The sequence below is a fragment of the Myotis lucifugus genome, unplaced genomic scaffold, assembly GCF_000147115.1.
Source record: "Myotis lucifugus unplaced genomic scaffold, Myoluc2.0 scaffold_106, whole genome shotgun sequence".
Classification (NCBI taxonomy): Eukaryota; Metazoa; Chordata; class Mammalia; order Chiroptera; family Vespertilionidae; genus Myotis; species Myotis lucifugus.
The window spans coordinates 274,080-291,776 of NW_005871154.1; the positions used below are offsets into that span (position 1 = coordinate 274,080).

The 17,697-nt window shown below is 40.1% G+C and overlaps 1 protein-coding gene across 2 annotated transcripts in view; it reads right to left on the reverse strand.

The window, feature by feature from the left end:
- Positions 1-17,347, reverse strand: part of NAALAD2 (N-acetylated alpha-linked acidic dipeptidase 2) — a 47,054-nt gene extending 29,707 nt beyond the window's left edge. The window contains exons 1-6 of one of the 2 annotated variants that reach the window (XM_006092869.3): positions 17,181-17,347; positions 16,331-16,442; positions 7,471-7,657; positions 4,391-4,492; positions 3,571-3,696; positions 817-1,003 (exon numbers count right to left, since the gene is read on the reverse strand). In XM_006092869.3, coding sequence (XP_006092931.2) covers positions 817-1,003; positions 3,571-3,696; positions 4,391-4,492; positions 7,471-7,657; positions 16,331-16,442; positions 17,181-17,262 — 796 coding nt within the window. In that variant the 5' untranslated portion in view covers positions 17,263-17,347. The remainder of the gene's footprint in view (positions 1-816; positions 1,004-3,570; positions 3,697-4,390; positions 4,493-7,470; positions 7,658-16,330; positions 16,443-17,180) is intronic. The other variant, XM_023757361.1, reaches the window with a different exon arrangement.
- Positions 17,348-17,697: the final 350 nt, after the last annotated feature.

Sequence of the window (17,697 nt, forward strand, 5' to 3'; positions counted from 1 at the left end):
GACACCCCCAGCAGACAGACACACACACACACACAGCACCTACTCTGAGCTTCCAATGTGGTTGGGAGCAGACTACCAGTGGACACACACACACGGCAACTGCTCAGAGCCTATGTGGTGAGGCTGGGGGCAGGCCCCCAGCAGACACGCAGACACACACACACACACACACACACACACACACACATACAAACACACACACGGGGACGGCTGCACCGAGCCTCTGCTGCCAGACTGTGGCCATCAGTAGGACATCCACTGAGGGCTCCCGGACTGAGGGGCAGGCTTGGCTGAGGGAACCCCATCCCCCAGTGCACAAATTTCGTGCACCAGGCCTCTAGTATATTTATAAAAAAAGAGATGTGAGGAAACTTTTGGGTTATAAATACATTCATTAATTTGTGGAGATGGTTACATAGATGTCAAAACTTTTCATACTTTACACATTAAATATCACAAAAAAAGTCTCATTGGTATTTTTAAAAATAGAAATGTATGATCTAGAGAAGCATAAAATCACTAGGCAACTCTGAAACCCTACATCCTAGTTTGGATTTGAGGATCTGTGTTTCTGAACCTCCTCTCTACTAAAAGTAGGGAGAGAACTGAACTGACCTTCCTTTCTCCATGTCCACACCTCATGAAAATTTAAAACTAAAATAATACAGGGGAAATGTCTGAATTCCTAGCAAGAGCAATCCAAATTATTATTACACACAGCTTTAATGTTGTTCTGTAGATGCTAGCTTCTATGCCTTCTAAGGGCAAGTACTATTTTTGCAGAAATGGGTAGACCATGACAGGCTCATCCCTTACCTTTAGCTGGGTAGCCTGGAGTGAGCGGGTCACCAGCGCCATTCAAATTTAACACGTTCCCTCTCTGGGCTGCAGTTCCAGGAAGGTTCCATCCTTTGGGATACGGCTGTACCTCAGGGGCAGAGTAGTCAGCTGGATCTGAGTACAAGATGATGCCTATGGCTCCTGCCGACATGGCATTGTTAACCTGCAGGGGCAACGTGCAGTCCATGACGTAGAAACGGCAAATGATTGGCTCATTCACCTAAGCGGAAATCACCTTAATAATGCAAGCAAATTCAGACACTGCTTTTTATCATGCTGTTACTCATTTAGTTCTCTTTGCCTTGAATATAATGTCTCGGTAGACCTAGCAACTCTCATTTATTCTACACAACTCCAAATAAGTTATCACTTCTGGAAAACATTCCTACTGTTCCTAAAACTGAAAAATTAATGTTTCCTGCCCTGGCTGGGTAGCTCAGTTGGTTAAAGCATTGGCCCAACATGCCAAGGACTTGGTTTTGATCCCCAGTCAGGGCACATACAACAAGAAAGAACCAATAGATGCATAAATAAGTGGGACAACTAATCAATCTCTCTCTCTCTCTCTCTCTCTCTCTCCCTCTTTCCCTTCCTCCCCCATCTATCTCAATCTTTCAATCTTTCCCTCTTCCTCTCCATAAATAAATAAATAAATAAATAAATAAATAAATAAATAAATAAATAAAGGAAAAGTTAAAATTAATGCTTCCCCTCTTCATACTTCTATATTTTGTACATATTTCTATTTTAGGATGGATGAAAGTATTTTAAGATCTTTTAAATATCTTTTCTCCCCTGGGTTAGCATTCTAAGAGGTTAGTGTTGTTATTAGCATTTCCATTCTATATATAAGAGAATACTGGCACAGAGGGTGTTTTTAAGAACTATCCACCCTCCAAAATCTGGCACATCATAGAATAACCACTCCCAATATGCGTGGAACTAAACTAATTTAAAATTATATGCAGAATAGTCAAATTGTTTAAAAATTGGCCACAGTGTTTCTGTAAATGTTTTCCTAATTATCCAAACTGACCACAAATAAGAGAATATACCCTATAAGATACTAAATTATTCTTTACCAGAAGTGTTGTAGCAAAAGGTAGATAACCATCAGTTTTGATCAACTAAAACGTTCAGAAAGCACTCATATATAATGTTAGAGAGAGCACAATCTGTTACAACTTTTCTGAAGGGTAATCTGATAGTGCATATCAAACTTTTTAAACAAGATACCGTATGAATCAGCCATTCAACTTCTAGGAATCAATACTACAAAAATATCTTCATACACATGTTCAAATACATGTTCACAATGGAATTATTTGTAATACTAACAAATTTAAGACGCCAAGCATCTGTCAACAGAGAAATAGTTAAATAAGTTGCTATCAATTCTGTGAAATATTATGTAGTCATCTAAAATAATGAGAAATTCGCTTGATAAACAGTTACATAGAAATTACTAAGTATGAGTCACTATCTGAAGTGCTTTCCTACACCAAGTCATTTAATCCGAACGAGGATTCTAGGAGTTCGGTACTATTGTTAGCGTTTCCATTTCATACATGAGGAAACACTGGAACAGAAAGGTTAAGCAACTTGCTCACAGTAAAAGGCTTAGGGAATAGAAGTCCAGACTAAAGCAGAACCCAGGCTTTATGGATGTAGAGTCCCATACACTTACCATGGAAGAATACCCACAAGTTATTGCTGAGGGAAAAAATAAAGTTATACAATGTATAGTGTCTGATGCCCTCTTTGTTAAAAAATTATATATGTAAAAAATCATTATAGAGACATGTATTTATATTCATATTTCACAGAATTAGGTTAAAATTATGGCTGGGCAATGAAGTTTGGTAATACAGGAGAGCTTTTTGGGCTTTTTTGTTGTTGTTTTTCTTAATCCTCACCCAAGGATATTTTTTTTCCATTGATTTTCAGACAGAGTGGAAAGGAGGGGGGTGGAGAGAGAGAAACATTGATGTGAGAGACACATAGATTGGTTGCCTCCTTCAATCGCCTCAACCAGGGTTGGAGAACAAACCCTCAAGGGAGGTACCTGCCCTTGACTGGGAATTGAACCCGAGACCCTTCAGTCTGCCAGCCGATGCTCTAAACACTGAGCCAAACTGACCAGGGCAAGCTTTTTTTTAAAAATCATATAAATGTCCTTCAATTAAATAAAAGAGCAAATATTGCATGGCCAGTGGGGCTCAGTAGTTGTGCATCGACCCATGCACCAAGAGGTCTCCAGTTCAATTCCCAGTCTGGGCACATGCCCAAGTTGCAGGCTCAAGTCCCAGTAGGGGGCATGCAGGAGGCAGCCAATCAATGTTGATGCATTGATATTTCTCTCTCTTCCTCTCTAAAAGCAATAAACACATTTTTTAAAAAGAGGGGGGAAAGCAAATATTGCTTTGGTAATAAAATTATTGAAAATAATTTCCCTTTCTAAATATATGAGATAACATAAAAACAGGATTTTCTGTGCAACCATGGAAATAGCACATATATATACACACACACACATATATGTATATATACTAGTATATATACACACACACATACATAAAACAGAATTTTCTGTGCAACCATGGAAATAGCTATATATATATATATATTTATAAAGCAATTTTGGAAACAATATAAAATGTTCATTTACATCTACAGAATATATCTTATCTTCTTCACTCTAGGACTCTAGGAAAACAAACAACACAATACTTTATTTCCTCTGAAGATCTTCCCATATCTGGCAATAACAATCTTTCCCGTGCAGTTGATGCCCATTTCTCTTTCTAGTTTGAAAAAATCTTCAGTACGAGCGTAGTTTACATATACAAGATCTCCCTGCAGGAGAAACAAAAAAAGAAAAATACATACCACTGCTATAATTAAAGAGAAAACCGAAGAATAAGTTTGCTCCACAACACTGCATCATCAAATGCTGTCTTTCCTGCTTGGGCTCAATAGATAGGTCCATGCTAATTCTACAGAAGTAGAAAATATTTCAATATGCTCAAAAGTTTTTAAAAATTGACAATATGTAAAACATTTTAAACCATGTATCCAACTTTGAAGAAACTACCAGCGTACACTGAGTCGTGGGAAGTAGGATTAAATAAAAGTCATTTTAAAATCCCAGCTATGTTTAATTTCCAACTATGGAGTTCATCTTAAAATGTCTATAGTCTGATCTATAAAATCACATCTATTATTCTGTAACAAAGTCAGGCTATGAACAAAGAAAAAAACTTGTAAAAACATCTATTGCTCTTACTGAATTAAAGGCATGTACAGCATTTCTTTATTTCAAAGAAAGTGGCATTTGGTCCATCAGGGTCTCATTTTTGTGTTATTTATTTTCTTTCTTTTTCTGTTTTTTTTTTTTTTTTTTAGGAAGTGTGTGAATAGCACTGAAGCACTGAACCTCAAAGATCAGCATGCAGGGTCCTCCTAATCTCTTCGGTTTAGCCCTCCACATAGGTTTTGTATAACAAAAGAAGTTTTAAAGAGTTGAATAAGAAAATGTCTTTTATTTTACCTCTGGCGTGCCTTGGGCTGAGAAAGCATTATATGGCGGTACAATATCTGTAACATTCTCATATCCATCTGGTGGCGGCTCAAGGTATGATGTTTTAAAAATCTAGCAAGCAATGAAACACATGACATTAGAAAGAAACTTTCTAGATCGCTATTAAGGAATAATGCATCTTGCCCCAAGTATACACTTAAGATTAAGCATCCTGAAACTAGGTTCTGTAATCAAATAGATAAATTCCACTGGCAACAAGGAGAAAGAGCCTTATCATCGTTGTCTTCAAAATCATGGAAACTTCTATACATGCATGCAATTTGGGGTAACTAAAAGTTCCCACGTGATATATAAAAACAGGCTTTGAAGGTGGCACTCTCATGATTCTCCTATTCCTTTCAGCTTGTCTCTCATTTGTATTTAAATAATATTTCCCTGTGTTTTGTCTGCAGTACAGTGCTAGCCTCATTCCATACTCCCTTCCTGGGAGGTTTCATTGACTTAAAATTTTACCCATACCTGATATGCTTATGATGCCTGGCCTTCCAGACATGTATTTAAGGGCCTGATGGGCATTTCAGCGTGGATGTCCAAACTCAACTTCCTTAACTTTGCATTTATCTTCTCTCATCACAGGTCTACTTCTGCATTCCCTACTGCTATTATGAGCATCACTAGCTAGCCACCCACCCCAGACGCCTAGGAATCAAACTGAACCCTGTCCTCCTCTCCTTCTTCCAATCACTAGTCAAGTCCTGCCAATACTGCTTCCTAACTATTTCTCAAATCTATCCCTCTTCCTCATTCCTGCTACCATCCTAATTCAGGACTTCATCATCTTTTACCTGCACTGTTGTCTTAGACTCCACCTTAACTCCTTGCCTGGTCTAGGTCTAACCTGCAGACTGCCCAAACTATCTGAGTGCCTCTCTAACCACACCCTTCCATTTTGCTAGGACTTGTCAATGGTTTCACTGACTGAGGTTGAAGACCTCACTCCTTAGGACAGTGTATAAGCCCTTCCATGACCTGCTCCCAAAACATATACAGTTGGCCCTTGAACAACACAAGTTTGAACTGCAAGGGACCACTTATAAGCAGAAAATTTTCAATAAATATGTAAAATACAGTAAAGGTAATTTCTCTTATTATTTTAATAACTTTTTTCTAGCTTACTTTATTGTAAGAATCCTATATAATAAAAGGGTAATGTGCAAATTGACCCTAACAGGAGAATGACTGGTTGCTGTGATGCACACTGACCACCAGAGGGCAGACGCTCAATGCAGGAGCTTCCTCCTGGTGGTCATTGCGCTTCCACAGGCGAGTGCTGCTCAGCCAGAAGCTGGCTCATGGCTGGCCAGCACAGCGGCAGTGATGGGAGCCTTCCCCGCCTCCTCTGCAGCACTAAGGAGGAGGGCTCCTGGGCTGCCAGAGGATGTCTGAGTGCCACCTTAGGCACGATCCCTCAGGGAGCGGGTCTAAGCTGGCAGGTGGACATCCTCCAAGGGGTCCCCAACTGTGAGAGGGCATAGGCCGGGTTGAGGGACCGCCCCTGAGTGCACAAATTTTCATGCAATGGGACTCTAGTATAGTATATAATACATATAACATACAAAATATGCATTAATTGACTGCTTATGTTACCAGTAGCCTTCCTGTCAACAGTAGGCTATTTGTAAAGTTTTAGGGAGTCAAAAGTTATCCATGGATTGTAGGTCGGCGTTCCTCACCCCATGTTGTTCAAGAGTCAACTGTATACGATTTCTCTCTTATTGTGGCTCACTTTATTTTTTTTCATGGCTCACTTTATATTTTACACTCTTGAAATACAGAAAATCTTTAAATTCCCCAATAAAATGAAATTAGTACATCTCCAGTTTTGCCAATATTTTCTCTTCTGCCTAGAATTCTCTTATCTTGATTTATTATATGATTAATTAAACCTTAGAGCCCTAACCGACTTGGCTCAGTGGATAGAGCGTTAGCCTGCAGACTCAAGGGTCCCAGGTTCGATTCCGGTCAAGGACATGTACCTTGGTTGTGGGTACATACCCAGTAGGGGGTGTGCAAGAGGCAGCTGATTGATGTTTCTAACCCTCTATCCCTCTCCCTTCCTCTCTGTAAAAAATCAATAAAATGTATTTTTAAAAAAAACCTTTAGAATCTTCATGACTCACACATCAACTCTTTTGGGAAGCCTTCTATGACTTACAGGGAGGTATGAACAAAAAAGGGGGTTCTATGGAAAGTAACCTTATAAGATGATCTGATCATAAATTCCTAACTGGGCAGGTCATGATGGTAGTCACACCCTAAACATATAACATTTGTTGATTTCTTTAAAAAAGTTTATTATCACACATTTGTAATACCTTAACCAATAAAGAAATTAAAAAAAGTTTATTATCCCATTTAAGTACAATGCTCATTTACATATTTCTCCATAATTGTCTTTTGTAAAAATAGACATATAACTTTTTAGTAAAAGGTTGACCTTTGCCTTAAGCAAGCACTTCCATTGTTTCTGTGCATTTAGGTTAACACGCCTTTGAAATAACCACCCTCAAGAGAGCTCATAATCTTGTTAATTATCCTGTAATTCAATCCCCACTTGGTTTTCTCCCACCTCCATGTGATCTTCCTATGTTCCCTCCTTAATTTCAAATGAATAAAAAGTTGCAACCAGGCATATGACATCAGTTGGACCCAAATAAACTCGTATAATAATTTTCTACAGGTTTGGATGTTCTTACATCAACACTGGGCCACGTGACCCTTTTCATTGTAGATAAAGAACCCAATCAAACTCTTCAGAGCACTTACCACGTTGATTTGAAATGATGTGTTCTGTCTGCCTGACCTTATGTAGCAACAGAACCATGCCCTAGTCTGCATTCTGGTCACCGGACCTAGCACTGTGCCTGGCACATAGTAAACACCGAATAATTAGTTTGCAACTTAACTTTTCTAGAAAACATGAGTCCCAGTGCACTATTAACAAATTGATCTTTACTTGACCCTAAATTCCAATTCATGTGAAAAGGTGGAGTTGTAAAGTATGAGAAGTACCAACAATTCTACATCACCTCAATGCCATGTTCATCCACAATTGATATATAATTGGCATTTGTCTCATTAGGGTAAGACAGGAGAACATCATAATGAACCAACTTGGCAGAGTCCAGTCCAAATTTCTTCCACTGGGTTTGGATTTTCTTGGCAAGCAGCAAATTTTGTTCTGTTCCAGCCAGATGAGGGAGCTTCGTAAACGAACTAAAATGAAAAGAGAACACAAGGGGGAGTTAGCGACTACTCTTTTCAGATGATGTGCCTAAGAACTATTCTAGATGCGTGACTCATACTGTAGGCATTAACTTATCATTTCTGTATCAGAGAGAAATAAAAAACCCATCGAGCATTACCCATTTCTCGATGTGCCAGTGAGGGGGAGCAGAGATGGCCACCTCAAAATGAGCCTTTTGGGGTACTGATTATTTTAAGCCGGTTATTTCCAAGAAATAAACATCTCAGAAAAAAATCTTTGGCCTTTCCCTCTACTGCCTGAAAGGAATTTAAATGGAGAACCTGCATCAGAAAGGGAGATATCATCACAGGTAACTATAGTTTGCTATGAGCCAAATCTGATAGACAGGAAGGAATCTAGAAAGGCCCATTTGATCAAAGTCCTCTCTGTGTGCCGTTGTTTAAAATACGTATTTACAATAAATACAGGTGACTTGCTGTCATGCCCTTTGAAGTCCCATGTGATTTGCATTCCTGCCCTTTGAAGTCCCAAACCCCAAATGCCCTTCCCTTTAGCTCCAGGTGCAATACCAGCTTGAACTGCGGGGTCTGTCCTCCGGCCCCATATTCTTATGCGACCCCCGTGTATACATATGCAATAAATTTGGTTATTTTCTCCTGTTAACCCATCTTATGTTAGTTTATCAGTCCAGCCAGAAGACCTTGGAGGAAAGGTAGGAGGAAAATTTATTTTTCTGCCCCACTCCAGTTTGTTTCTTTTTAAAATGTGTTTCTATTGATTTCAGAGAGAGGAAGGGAGAGAGAGAGAGAGAGAGAGAGAGAGAGAGAGAGAGAGAGAGAGAGAGAAAGAGAGAGAGAGAGAGAGAGAGAGAGAGAAACATCAATGACGAGAATCACTGATCAGCTGCCTCCTGCACGCCTCCTACTGGGGATCAAGTGGAAACCTGGGCATGTGCCCTGACTGGGAATCGAAGCATGATCTCCTGGTGGGGCCACACCAGCCGGCTGCTCCACCCCAGTTTTTAAATGTTTGTGTGTAGCTACCGGTTTCATTCACATCATGCTCCCCTGGAAAAGAACACATTTCATGGTAAACACATACAATCAGTAGAGGCTCAGATGAGAACTCACCCTAGACAAACATCACGCCTCTGTACCAGCGGTGTGCCTTCTTGCTGCTCATCAGTAAGTGAGGACATTTTGGGCCAGTTGGCAAGTCTATTTAACACTATATATATTTACATACTGTTGCTTTATCATTTTGTATGAAATTGTTTATTTATCTCACTAAAGAGAAAGTCCCTCCTGCTTAATTCCTGCCTGTGACCTAAGGATTATACAATAGAGGTTTGTTTAATTGAGTTTGGGCAATGTTCTCTTGGTTCTGAGTTTAAATGATTGGGAACATTCACGTGACCTCACAAATGTAGTTCTTAAGGAGATATATTTTGCTTGAGGTAATATTTTAAAACTATTTCCCAAACCCCTTTCCCCATCAGAACAATAATACGTTCGTAAGTTGGTTTTTTAGTCAACCAGAGGACAACCAAAAAAGGAAAATGAACATTTATTGAAAACTTACCAAATGCCAGGAACTATATGCCAGGTACTTGCACAGGGATTATCTCATTGAATTCTCACAATCCCTCTTCTATTGTTCCCATTTTAAAAATAAGGAAGCCCTGGCCAGTGTGGTTAGATTGTTGGCCTTTAGATTTAAGGGTTGTGGGTTTGATTCCTGGTCAAGGGCACACACCTGGGGTGCAGTTTCGATCCCCAGCCTTGGTTGGGGACACGTATGGGAGGCAACCAATTGATGTGTCTCTGTCACACCAATGATGTTTCAGTCATGCGCTCTTTCTCTCTCCTCCCTCTCCAATCCTCCCTATACTTACTCTCTAAAAAAAAAGAAAGAAAGAAAAAATACTAAAATCTTCCTTTAAGAGATATCAGATACAAAGGAACTGGGATCAAATGACCCCCAAATCTCAACAGCAATCTTGAAGGCTAGAAAACACTGAAGCCATGAGTTCAAATTTCTGAGAGTAAATGTACCACAGCTTTCTTATCCATTCATTTACTGATGGACACAAACTAGATCACCAACTTGCACCATACACAAGAAAAAACTCAAAATGGATTCGACTTAAATGTATTCATGAAAACATAAAAATCCTAGAAGAAAACATAGGTAGTAAAGTCTCAGACATTTCTTGTAGCAATATTTTTCCTGACATATCTCCTCTGGCAAGGGAAACAAAGGAAAAGAAAATAAGCAAATGGGACCACATAAAAATAAAAAGCTTTTGCACCATCAACAAAATGAAAAGACAACCCACTGAATGGGAGAACATATTTACCAATGATAATCAGATAAGGGGTTAATATCCAAAATTTATAAGGAACTTATACAACTCAACACCAGGAAGACAAATAATCCAATTTAAAAATGGGCAAAGGACCTGAATAGACACTTCTCCAAAGAGGACATATAGACGGCCAACAGACATAAGAAAAGATGTTCAAGGTCATCACAGAAATCCAAATGAAAACCACAATGAGATATCACCTCAAACCTGTCAGAATGGCTATCATCAATAAATGAACAAACACGTGTTGGCGAGGATGTGGAGAAAAGAGAACTCTCATGCACTGTTGGTGGGAATGCAGAATGGTGCAGCCACTTTGGAAATAGTATGGAGTTTCCTAGAAGGTACATTTTAATTGTAAAGAAAATGGTAGGTTAAAAATAAGTGGATGAAAGAAGACATACCATGCAAATATAACATAAGAAGGTTGATGTGGCTATATTTATACCAAATAAAATAGATTTAAAGATAGACATTATTACCAAAGATAAAGAAGGACATTTCATAAAGAAAAAGGGTAGTTCTATCTTCAGGCCATAACAAATTAATGTGTATATACCTCATAAATGAGCCTCATAATATATAAATTAACAATTTATAGAATTAGAAAGAACAGATAATTTCACATTCCCATAGGAGACTGGAAAGTCATTCCTGATAGAATTTGGATCCCTACCCCAAATCATTAAAGAAATAAAAGAATTGCTAACCAGCTAAAGAAGAAATATCATAAGATCATATAAATTGAAGCAGATAAACCATGTGACAATATTTAATACTCATTCATGATTTAAAAAAAAGAAACAAGAAAACTTCTGCCATGGCTGGATAGCTCAATTGGTTAGAGCATTGTACCAATATGCCAAGGTAGAGGGTTTGATCCTTGGTCAGGGCACATAAATCAACCAATGAGTGCATAAATAAGTGAAACAACAAATCAATGTCTCTCTCTTGCTCTCTTTCTCCTTCTTTCTCCCTCCTCTCTTTCTCTCTCTCAAAAAAAAAAAATCAATAAATAAAATTTTTAAAATTTTCTTAGCAATGTTGGGATAGAGCCGAGATTCCTGAACTCGATAAAAAGCATCCACAAAAAATCTACAGATAACATCATAAAACTCTGAATTTAATAGTAAAACTCTGATTTAGAAACAGGGGAAGTGATATCTCTCATCACTTTTATTCAACACAGTACTGGAATTTCAGTCAGTGCACACACACACACACGAAGACCAAAAAGAAGCGAGAGAAGGAGGAGGAGGAGAAAAAGGCATACAGTCAGTGTACTGGGGAAAGTAGACACGTAGGTTAATAGAACAAATAGAAACCCAGAAATAGACTCGCATAAATATATTCAACTAATTTTTGACAAAGGCGCAAAAGCGATTAAACGGCAGAAGGATAGCATTTCAACAAATGGTGCTGGAAACATTGGACATCCATAGGCAGAAGAATAAACCTCATCAAACATTGTACCATATGTAGAAATTAACTCTAGATGAATCACAATGTGGGGGTGGAGGGGTGGGGAAAGGGGAAAAGGGATCTAGGGCTACTCACTTGAACCTAAAAGTATGATCCATAAAAGGAAAAACTGATAAACTGGATAAACTAAACCTCATTAAAATTAAAACTTTCTGATCTGCAAATGCCCCATCTATACTAATAAAAGAGTAATATGCTAATTAGACCGGGAGACCTTCTGGAGACCTTCCAGACAAAGTCAGGGGCTTGGCCAGCCTGCAAACTGCACCCAGGCATTCGCCCAGGCTGCCCCGCCCCCAGCAGGGACCCCCACTCGGATGGGGGCATGACAGGCCTGCAAATGGCCCTCAGCCCCTCACCCAGCCCAGCCCCATCCCCAACAGATACTCCCCCACCCCAATGGGAGCATGGTCAGCCTGCAAACTGCCCTAGCCCCTCTCCCAGGCTGGCCCCGCCCCCCAAGAGAAACCCCACCCTGATCCGGGACCCCCTTCAGGGCAGACCAGCTGGCCCTCACCTGTGCAACAGGCCTCTATCTATACTAATAAAAGGGTAATATGCACATTAGACCGGACATCCTTCCAGACAAAGCCATGGTGGTGGGGCCAAGGCAGAGGTAGTTAGGGGCGATTAGGCCAGCAGGGAGAGCAATTAGGGAGATCAGGCCGGCAGGGGAGGGCAGTTAGGGGGATCAGATCAGCGAGGGAGAGCAGTTAGGAGGATCAGGCCGGCGGGGGAGAGCAGTTAGGGAGATCAGGCCGGTGAGCGGTTACAAGCCAGCGGTTTTGGGATTGTGTGGGGTCCCGGATTAGAGAGGGTACAGGCCGGACTGAGGGACACCCCCCTTCCGTGCACAAATTTCATGCGGGCCTCTAGTTAATTATGAAAGGACAAATAACAGACTGGTAAAATATATATACATACCACAAAGCTTACAAAAGAATTGTATCTGGAAAATATAAGAACTCTCAAAGCTCAAAAGAAAAAAACAAACACGAACTTGCTGGAAATAGGCAAAAGACAGGAACAGACATTTTAGTGAAGAGCATATACAGATGGTGAATAAGTACAGGAAAAGAGGTTCAATATAATTAATTAGCCACTTGGGGAATGAGGTATCACTGTGCACGTGTCAGAATGAGGAAAATTTAAAATAGTGACAACACTAATGGAGAATATAGAGTGATAGGCCATGTTCTACAGGAGTTTGGCAGACTCTTCTAAAACTAGAAATTTTCACCCTTGTGCATTTGTCTCAGAGAAATGATAGCCTATGGCAGTGATGGCGAACCTATGACACACGTGTCAGAGGTGACACTCGAACTCATTTTTTGGGTTGATTTTTCTTTGTTAAATGCCATTTAAATACATAAAATAAATATCAAAAATATAAATCTTTGTTTTACTATGGTTGCAAATATCAAAAAATTTCTATATATGACATGGCACCAGAGTTAAGTTAGGGTTTTTCAAAATGCTGACACGCTGAGCTCAAAAGGTTCGCCATCACTGGCCTATGGTTACATAAAACCTGTACACAAATGTTAATACCCCAAAACTGAGGAAAATGGCAGTGTCCCTCAATGAGTGAAAAGTTAAACTGTGGGGCAACCCCCAAGATAAATGAATAGATTGACTCAGTATTTTTAAAAAGTTACTTCTTTTCCAAATTCATCTATAGAGTAAATGCAATTTTAATAAAAATTCCAGCAGGCTTTTTCTTTTTTTTTTTTTTTTGGTAGATATTGAGAAGTTGATTTAAAATTTATCTACAAGAGACCCACCTCAAAACAAAAGATACACATAGGATGAGAGTGAAGGGATGGAAAAATAATTTTCCATGGAAAAGAAAAAAAAGCTGGAGTAGCAATACTCATATCTGACAAAATAGACTTTAAAATGAAGGCCATCTCAAGAGACAACAAAGGTCACTACATAATAATAAAGGGATCGATCTAACAAGAGGATATAACCCCGGTAAACATATATGCACCCAATATAGGAGCACCTAAATATATATATTAAAAAAAAACTTCTAGAGGACTTTAACAGAGAGAAAGACAATAATATAGTCATAGTAGGGGACTTTAACACCCCTCTGACTTCACTGGATAGATCTTCCAGACAAAAACTTAACAAGGAAACAGACTCTAAAGGACATACTGGATGAGATGGATTTATAGAACATTTATAGAACATTTCATCCCATTGAAGCAGGATATACATTTTTCCCAAGTGCACATGGATCATTCACAAAGATGGACCACATGAGAGACTTTATAAAAGAAGAATCCAAAGGCAAAAAAATCTCAGACATATGCCAAAGCAATTTCTTCACTGATACAGCTCCTAGGGCAGTTGAAACTAAAGAGAAAATGAACAAATGGGACTACATCAAAATAAAAAGCTTCTGCACAGCAAAAGAAACCATCAACAAAACAACAAGAAAACCCACTGCATGGGAAAACATATTTGCCAACATCATATCTGATAAGGGCCTAATCTCCAAAATTTATAGGGAACTCATACAACTTAACAAAAAGAAGATAAACAATCCAATCAAAAAATGGGCAAAGGATCTAAATAGACACCTTTCAAAAGAGGACATTCAGAAAGCCAAGAGACATATGAAAACATGCTCAAAGTCACTAATCATCCGAGAGATGCAAATCAAAACAACAATGAGGTACCATCTCACACCTGTCAGAATGGCTATCATCAACAAATCAACAAACGACAAGTGCTGGAGAGGATGTGGAGAAAAAGGAACACTTGTGCACTGCTGGTGGGAATGCAGACTGGTGTAGCCACTATGGAAGACAGTATGGAGTTTCCTCAAAAAACTAAAAATGGAACTCCCATTTGACTCTGTGATCCCACTTCTAGGAATATATCCCAAGAAACCAGAAACACCAATCAGAAAGGATATGTGCACCCATATGTTCATAGCAGCACAATTCACCATAGCTAAGATCTGGAAACAGCCTAAGTGCCCATCAGTAGATGAATGGATTAGAAAACTGTGGTACATCTACACGATGGAATACTATGCTGCTGTAAAAAAGAAGGAACTCTTACCATTTGCAACAGCATGGATGGAACTGGAGAGCATTATGCTAAGTGAAACAAGCCAGTCAATGAAGGAAAAATACCACATGATCTCACTCATTCATGGATAATAAAGACCATTACAAACTTTTGAACAATAATAGATACAGAGGCAGAGCTGCCTCAAACTGATTGTCAAACTGCAGTGGGAAGGCCAGGGAGGGTTGGGGGACAGGAGGGAGGGGAGTAAGAGATCAACCGAAGGACTTGTATGCATCCATATAAGCATAACTAATGGACATAAGACACTGGGGGGTAAGGGAGGGCAGGGGATTGTCAAGGGCAGGGGGGGAAAAAGGACACATATGTAATACCCTTTGTAATACTTTTAGCCAAAAAAAAAATTAATAAAAAAAAGAAGATATACAAGTGTCTAATAAGCACTGGAGATGATGCTTAGCATTAGACAATGCAAATTAAAAGCACAATGAGATGCCCCTACACACCCATTAGAATGGTGAAGATTAAGACAACTAACAGTACTAACTGCTGGCTAGGATGGGGAGCACGGGCACATTCACACATGATCCCTAGCAATGGAAAGTGGTACAACCCCTTTGGAAGTCTGTTTGGCATTTTCTTATGTTGAATATATGCTTATCATCCAAAAACAGCAATCCAAAAGTAATGAAAACATATGTGCACACAAAATCTTGCACACATTTGCTCATCGCAGCTTTATTCACAATAAAAAAGAAACTAGAAACAACCCAATGTCCATCATTGACACATTGTAGTATTCATTCAATGTAATACTACTCAGCAGTAAAAAGCAATAAACTACTGATGCATGCAACAACTTTGATAAACTCTAAAATCATCACGCTGAGTAAACGAAGATAAACACAAAAGAGCACTTATTGTACGATTCCATCTATATAAAATTCTAGAAAATGCAAAGGAATCCATAGTGATGTAAAATTGATCCATGATCATCTAGGGCCAGGGGTAAAGGGAGGAATAAACTGCAAAGGGCATGGTGTACACTTTCTGTATTGAGATTGAGGTGGTGGTTTGTTGAGTCTATTCTACATCTGTCAATACTCTCAAATTGCAGGCTTTATATGGAAGCAGTTTACCTTGTTTAAATTATACTTCAATAAAGTTGGGGTATTTCTTATGACAATATCCTTTGAAAGAGTCTGAATATAGAAATAAATGTCATGCTAATTACCTTCAAGGAGTTCAAAATGGCTCCCTCAAATGTCATTCTTTTTCATGCCTAGAGACCGGAGGATTTGCACTGAGCCTTTTGCTTTCACTTCGTCCTATTTGTATTACTTATACTTGCAACATGGGAGAGAGGTTTAATCTGTGGCAGAGAGATTCTGAAACTTTAACCTCCTTCCCTCTAAGTCAGAGTTTGCAACCAGTTAAGTCTTCCTGACAAAATATAATGTTTAAATAACATTGCTGATTAAACCCAGGGACCGAGGAACAAAGAATAACATTCAGTTGCAGCCCAAAGTTACATGAAGTTGAAACATTTCTTAATAAAGCAATCAGCTAACATTTTTCTGAAGATGAAATTAGGGCAGAAAGACTCCTGCCACAGTCAAATAGATTGTATCCTAATAGTGGTTTAGGGACATTTTATGAAGGCGGTATCCTGTTAACTTTACACAAAGATTACCATGGGAATACAACCAGATTCAGTACACTCTTCACTCTGCAATATCTTAAACACTTTATTGTTAAGATCAAATATGCAAAACAAACTTACCGAAGAAATGACCTAATATTCTCAGCTTTCATCTCAGATATCAGGTTCCACCGCACACTTTGATGATAGCGCAGGGTAGTAGTTGTTTCTTTGAGAGGCTTAATAAACCAGCCTGAGCGGAGAAGACACATAGGCACATATACATCACACACACACAGTTACTTTAGACTTTTATAAAAACTAGGAGCCAAATATAGCCCTTCCCTAAGTAAGAAATAGATCTCGGTGAGCTTTACAGAAATATTCATATCAAAGGCAGGGAACCTTCCAATTCCGCTGTGTAATGCAATTTTGAGTTGGTTAAAAAGAGTTTTTATATCAGGGAAGTTCTTTTCATTTTCCCACGTTAGACATCAAGGCCTGGGCCTTCCTCTTGTTCTGACGCGGCCCCCATCATTGATTAAATAAAAATGGGACGCGATGGGGAGGGGGTCCTAATTCTTAGCACCATGCGGGACACACAGGGAGCATTCCACAGATTTTTATTTAATCAATGATGGGGAAAGGGCACTTTTTGCAGCGCTGCACACATTAATTACTAGCTTTGGGTGACTCATTGATAATGCTTGTAACGGAAACCTCCATGTTCATCCCTGCGGAGAGTGACGCTCTAAACAGCTCTTAACAGTACCCTGAACCCAGGGAGCATCTAATAAACGTGGACTTCGGTCACTTTATTAGGAAGGCCCACTGCGTTCCGTTAGGCTTTCGGTTGGGCTGAAACTGCGCGAATTCACCATCCCGGACTGAGATGAGCTCAGCAGGCGGGACGAGGCCAGCACAGCCCAACCCCGTTTTCCCTGCCGAGCCGCAGCTGCCCTGGGCTGGGGGCTGGGGTTTGCACACTTACCCACCATGAATCCTGCCAGGAAAGAGGCCAGCGCTGCAGCCAAGCACATGCAGAGGTACAGCCGGCCCCTGGACTTGGCCATGGCCTCTTCGCGGCTGAGCTTGGAGCGCAGGCTGCTGTAAGGAGCCTCGAGGGTGCACAGGAACCAGGAGAGCGTGCGTGGGGAGGCGCTGAGCATCCAGGCTCCCGCGGGGCGTGGCCACCGTGGACCTTGGCCCAGGCTCTGCCTCCGCCCCCCAGGTCCCCCCATGGAGGAGTGAAAGCCTGCTCCCAACAACTCCTGGCTCTTTCGTTCCTCAGGGGGCCGCCAAGGGAGAGAGAACGCTCTGCAGGGGAGGGAAACACATTGTTCCGGTTGGCAGGCAACTTCCAGTCTGTTGATTCCAGACAGCAAAGTCGGCTGTGGGAGCTCTGAAAGTGTCCCTACTGGGTACCTAAAGCACTCTGCTGACCTGCCTCTGTGCCACCCCTGTTCTAGGCATTGCTGAGTTTCAGCTGGAAATGCACCGAAGTCCCA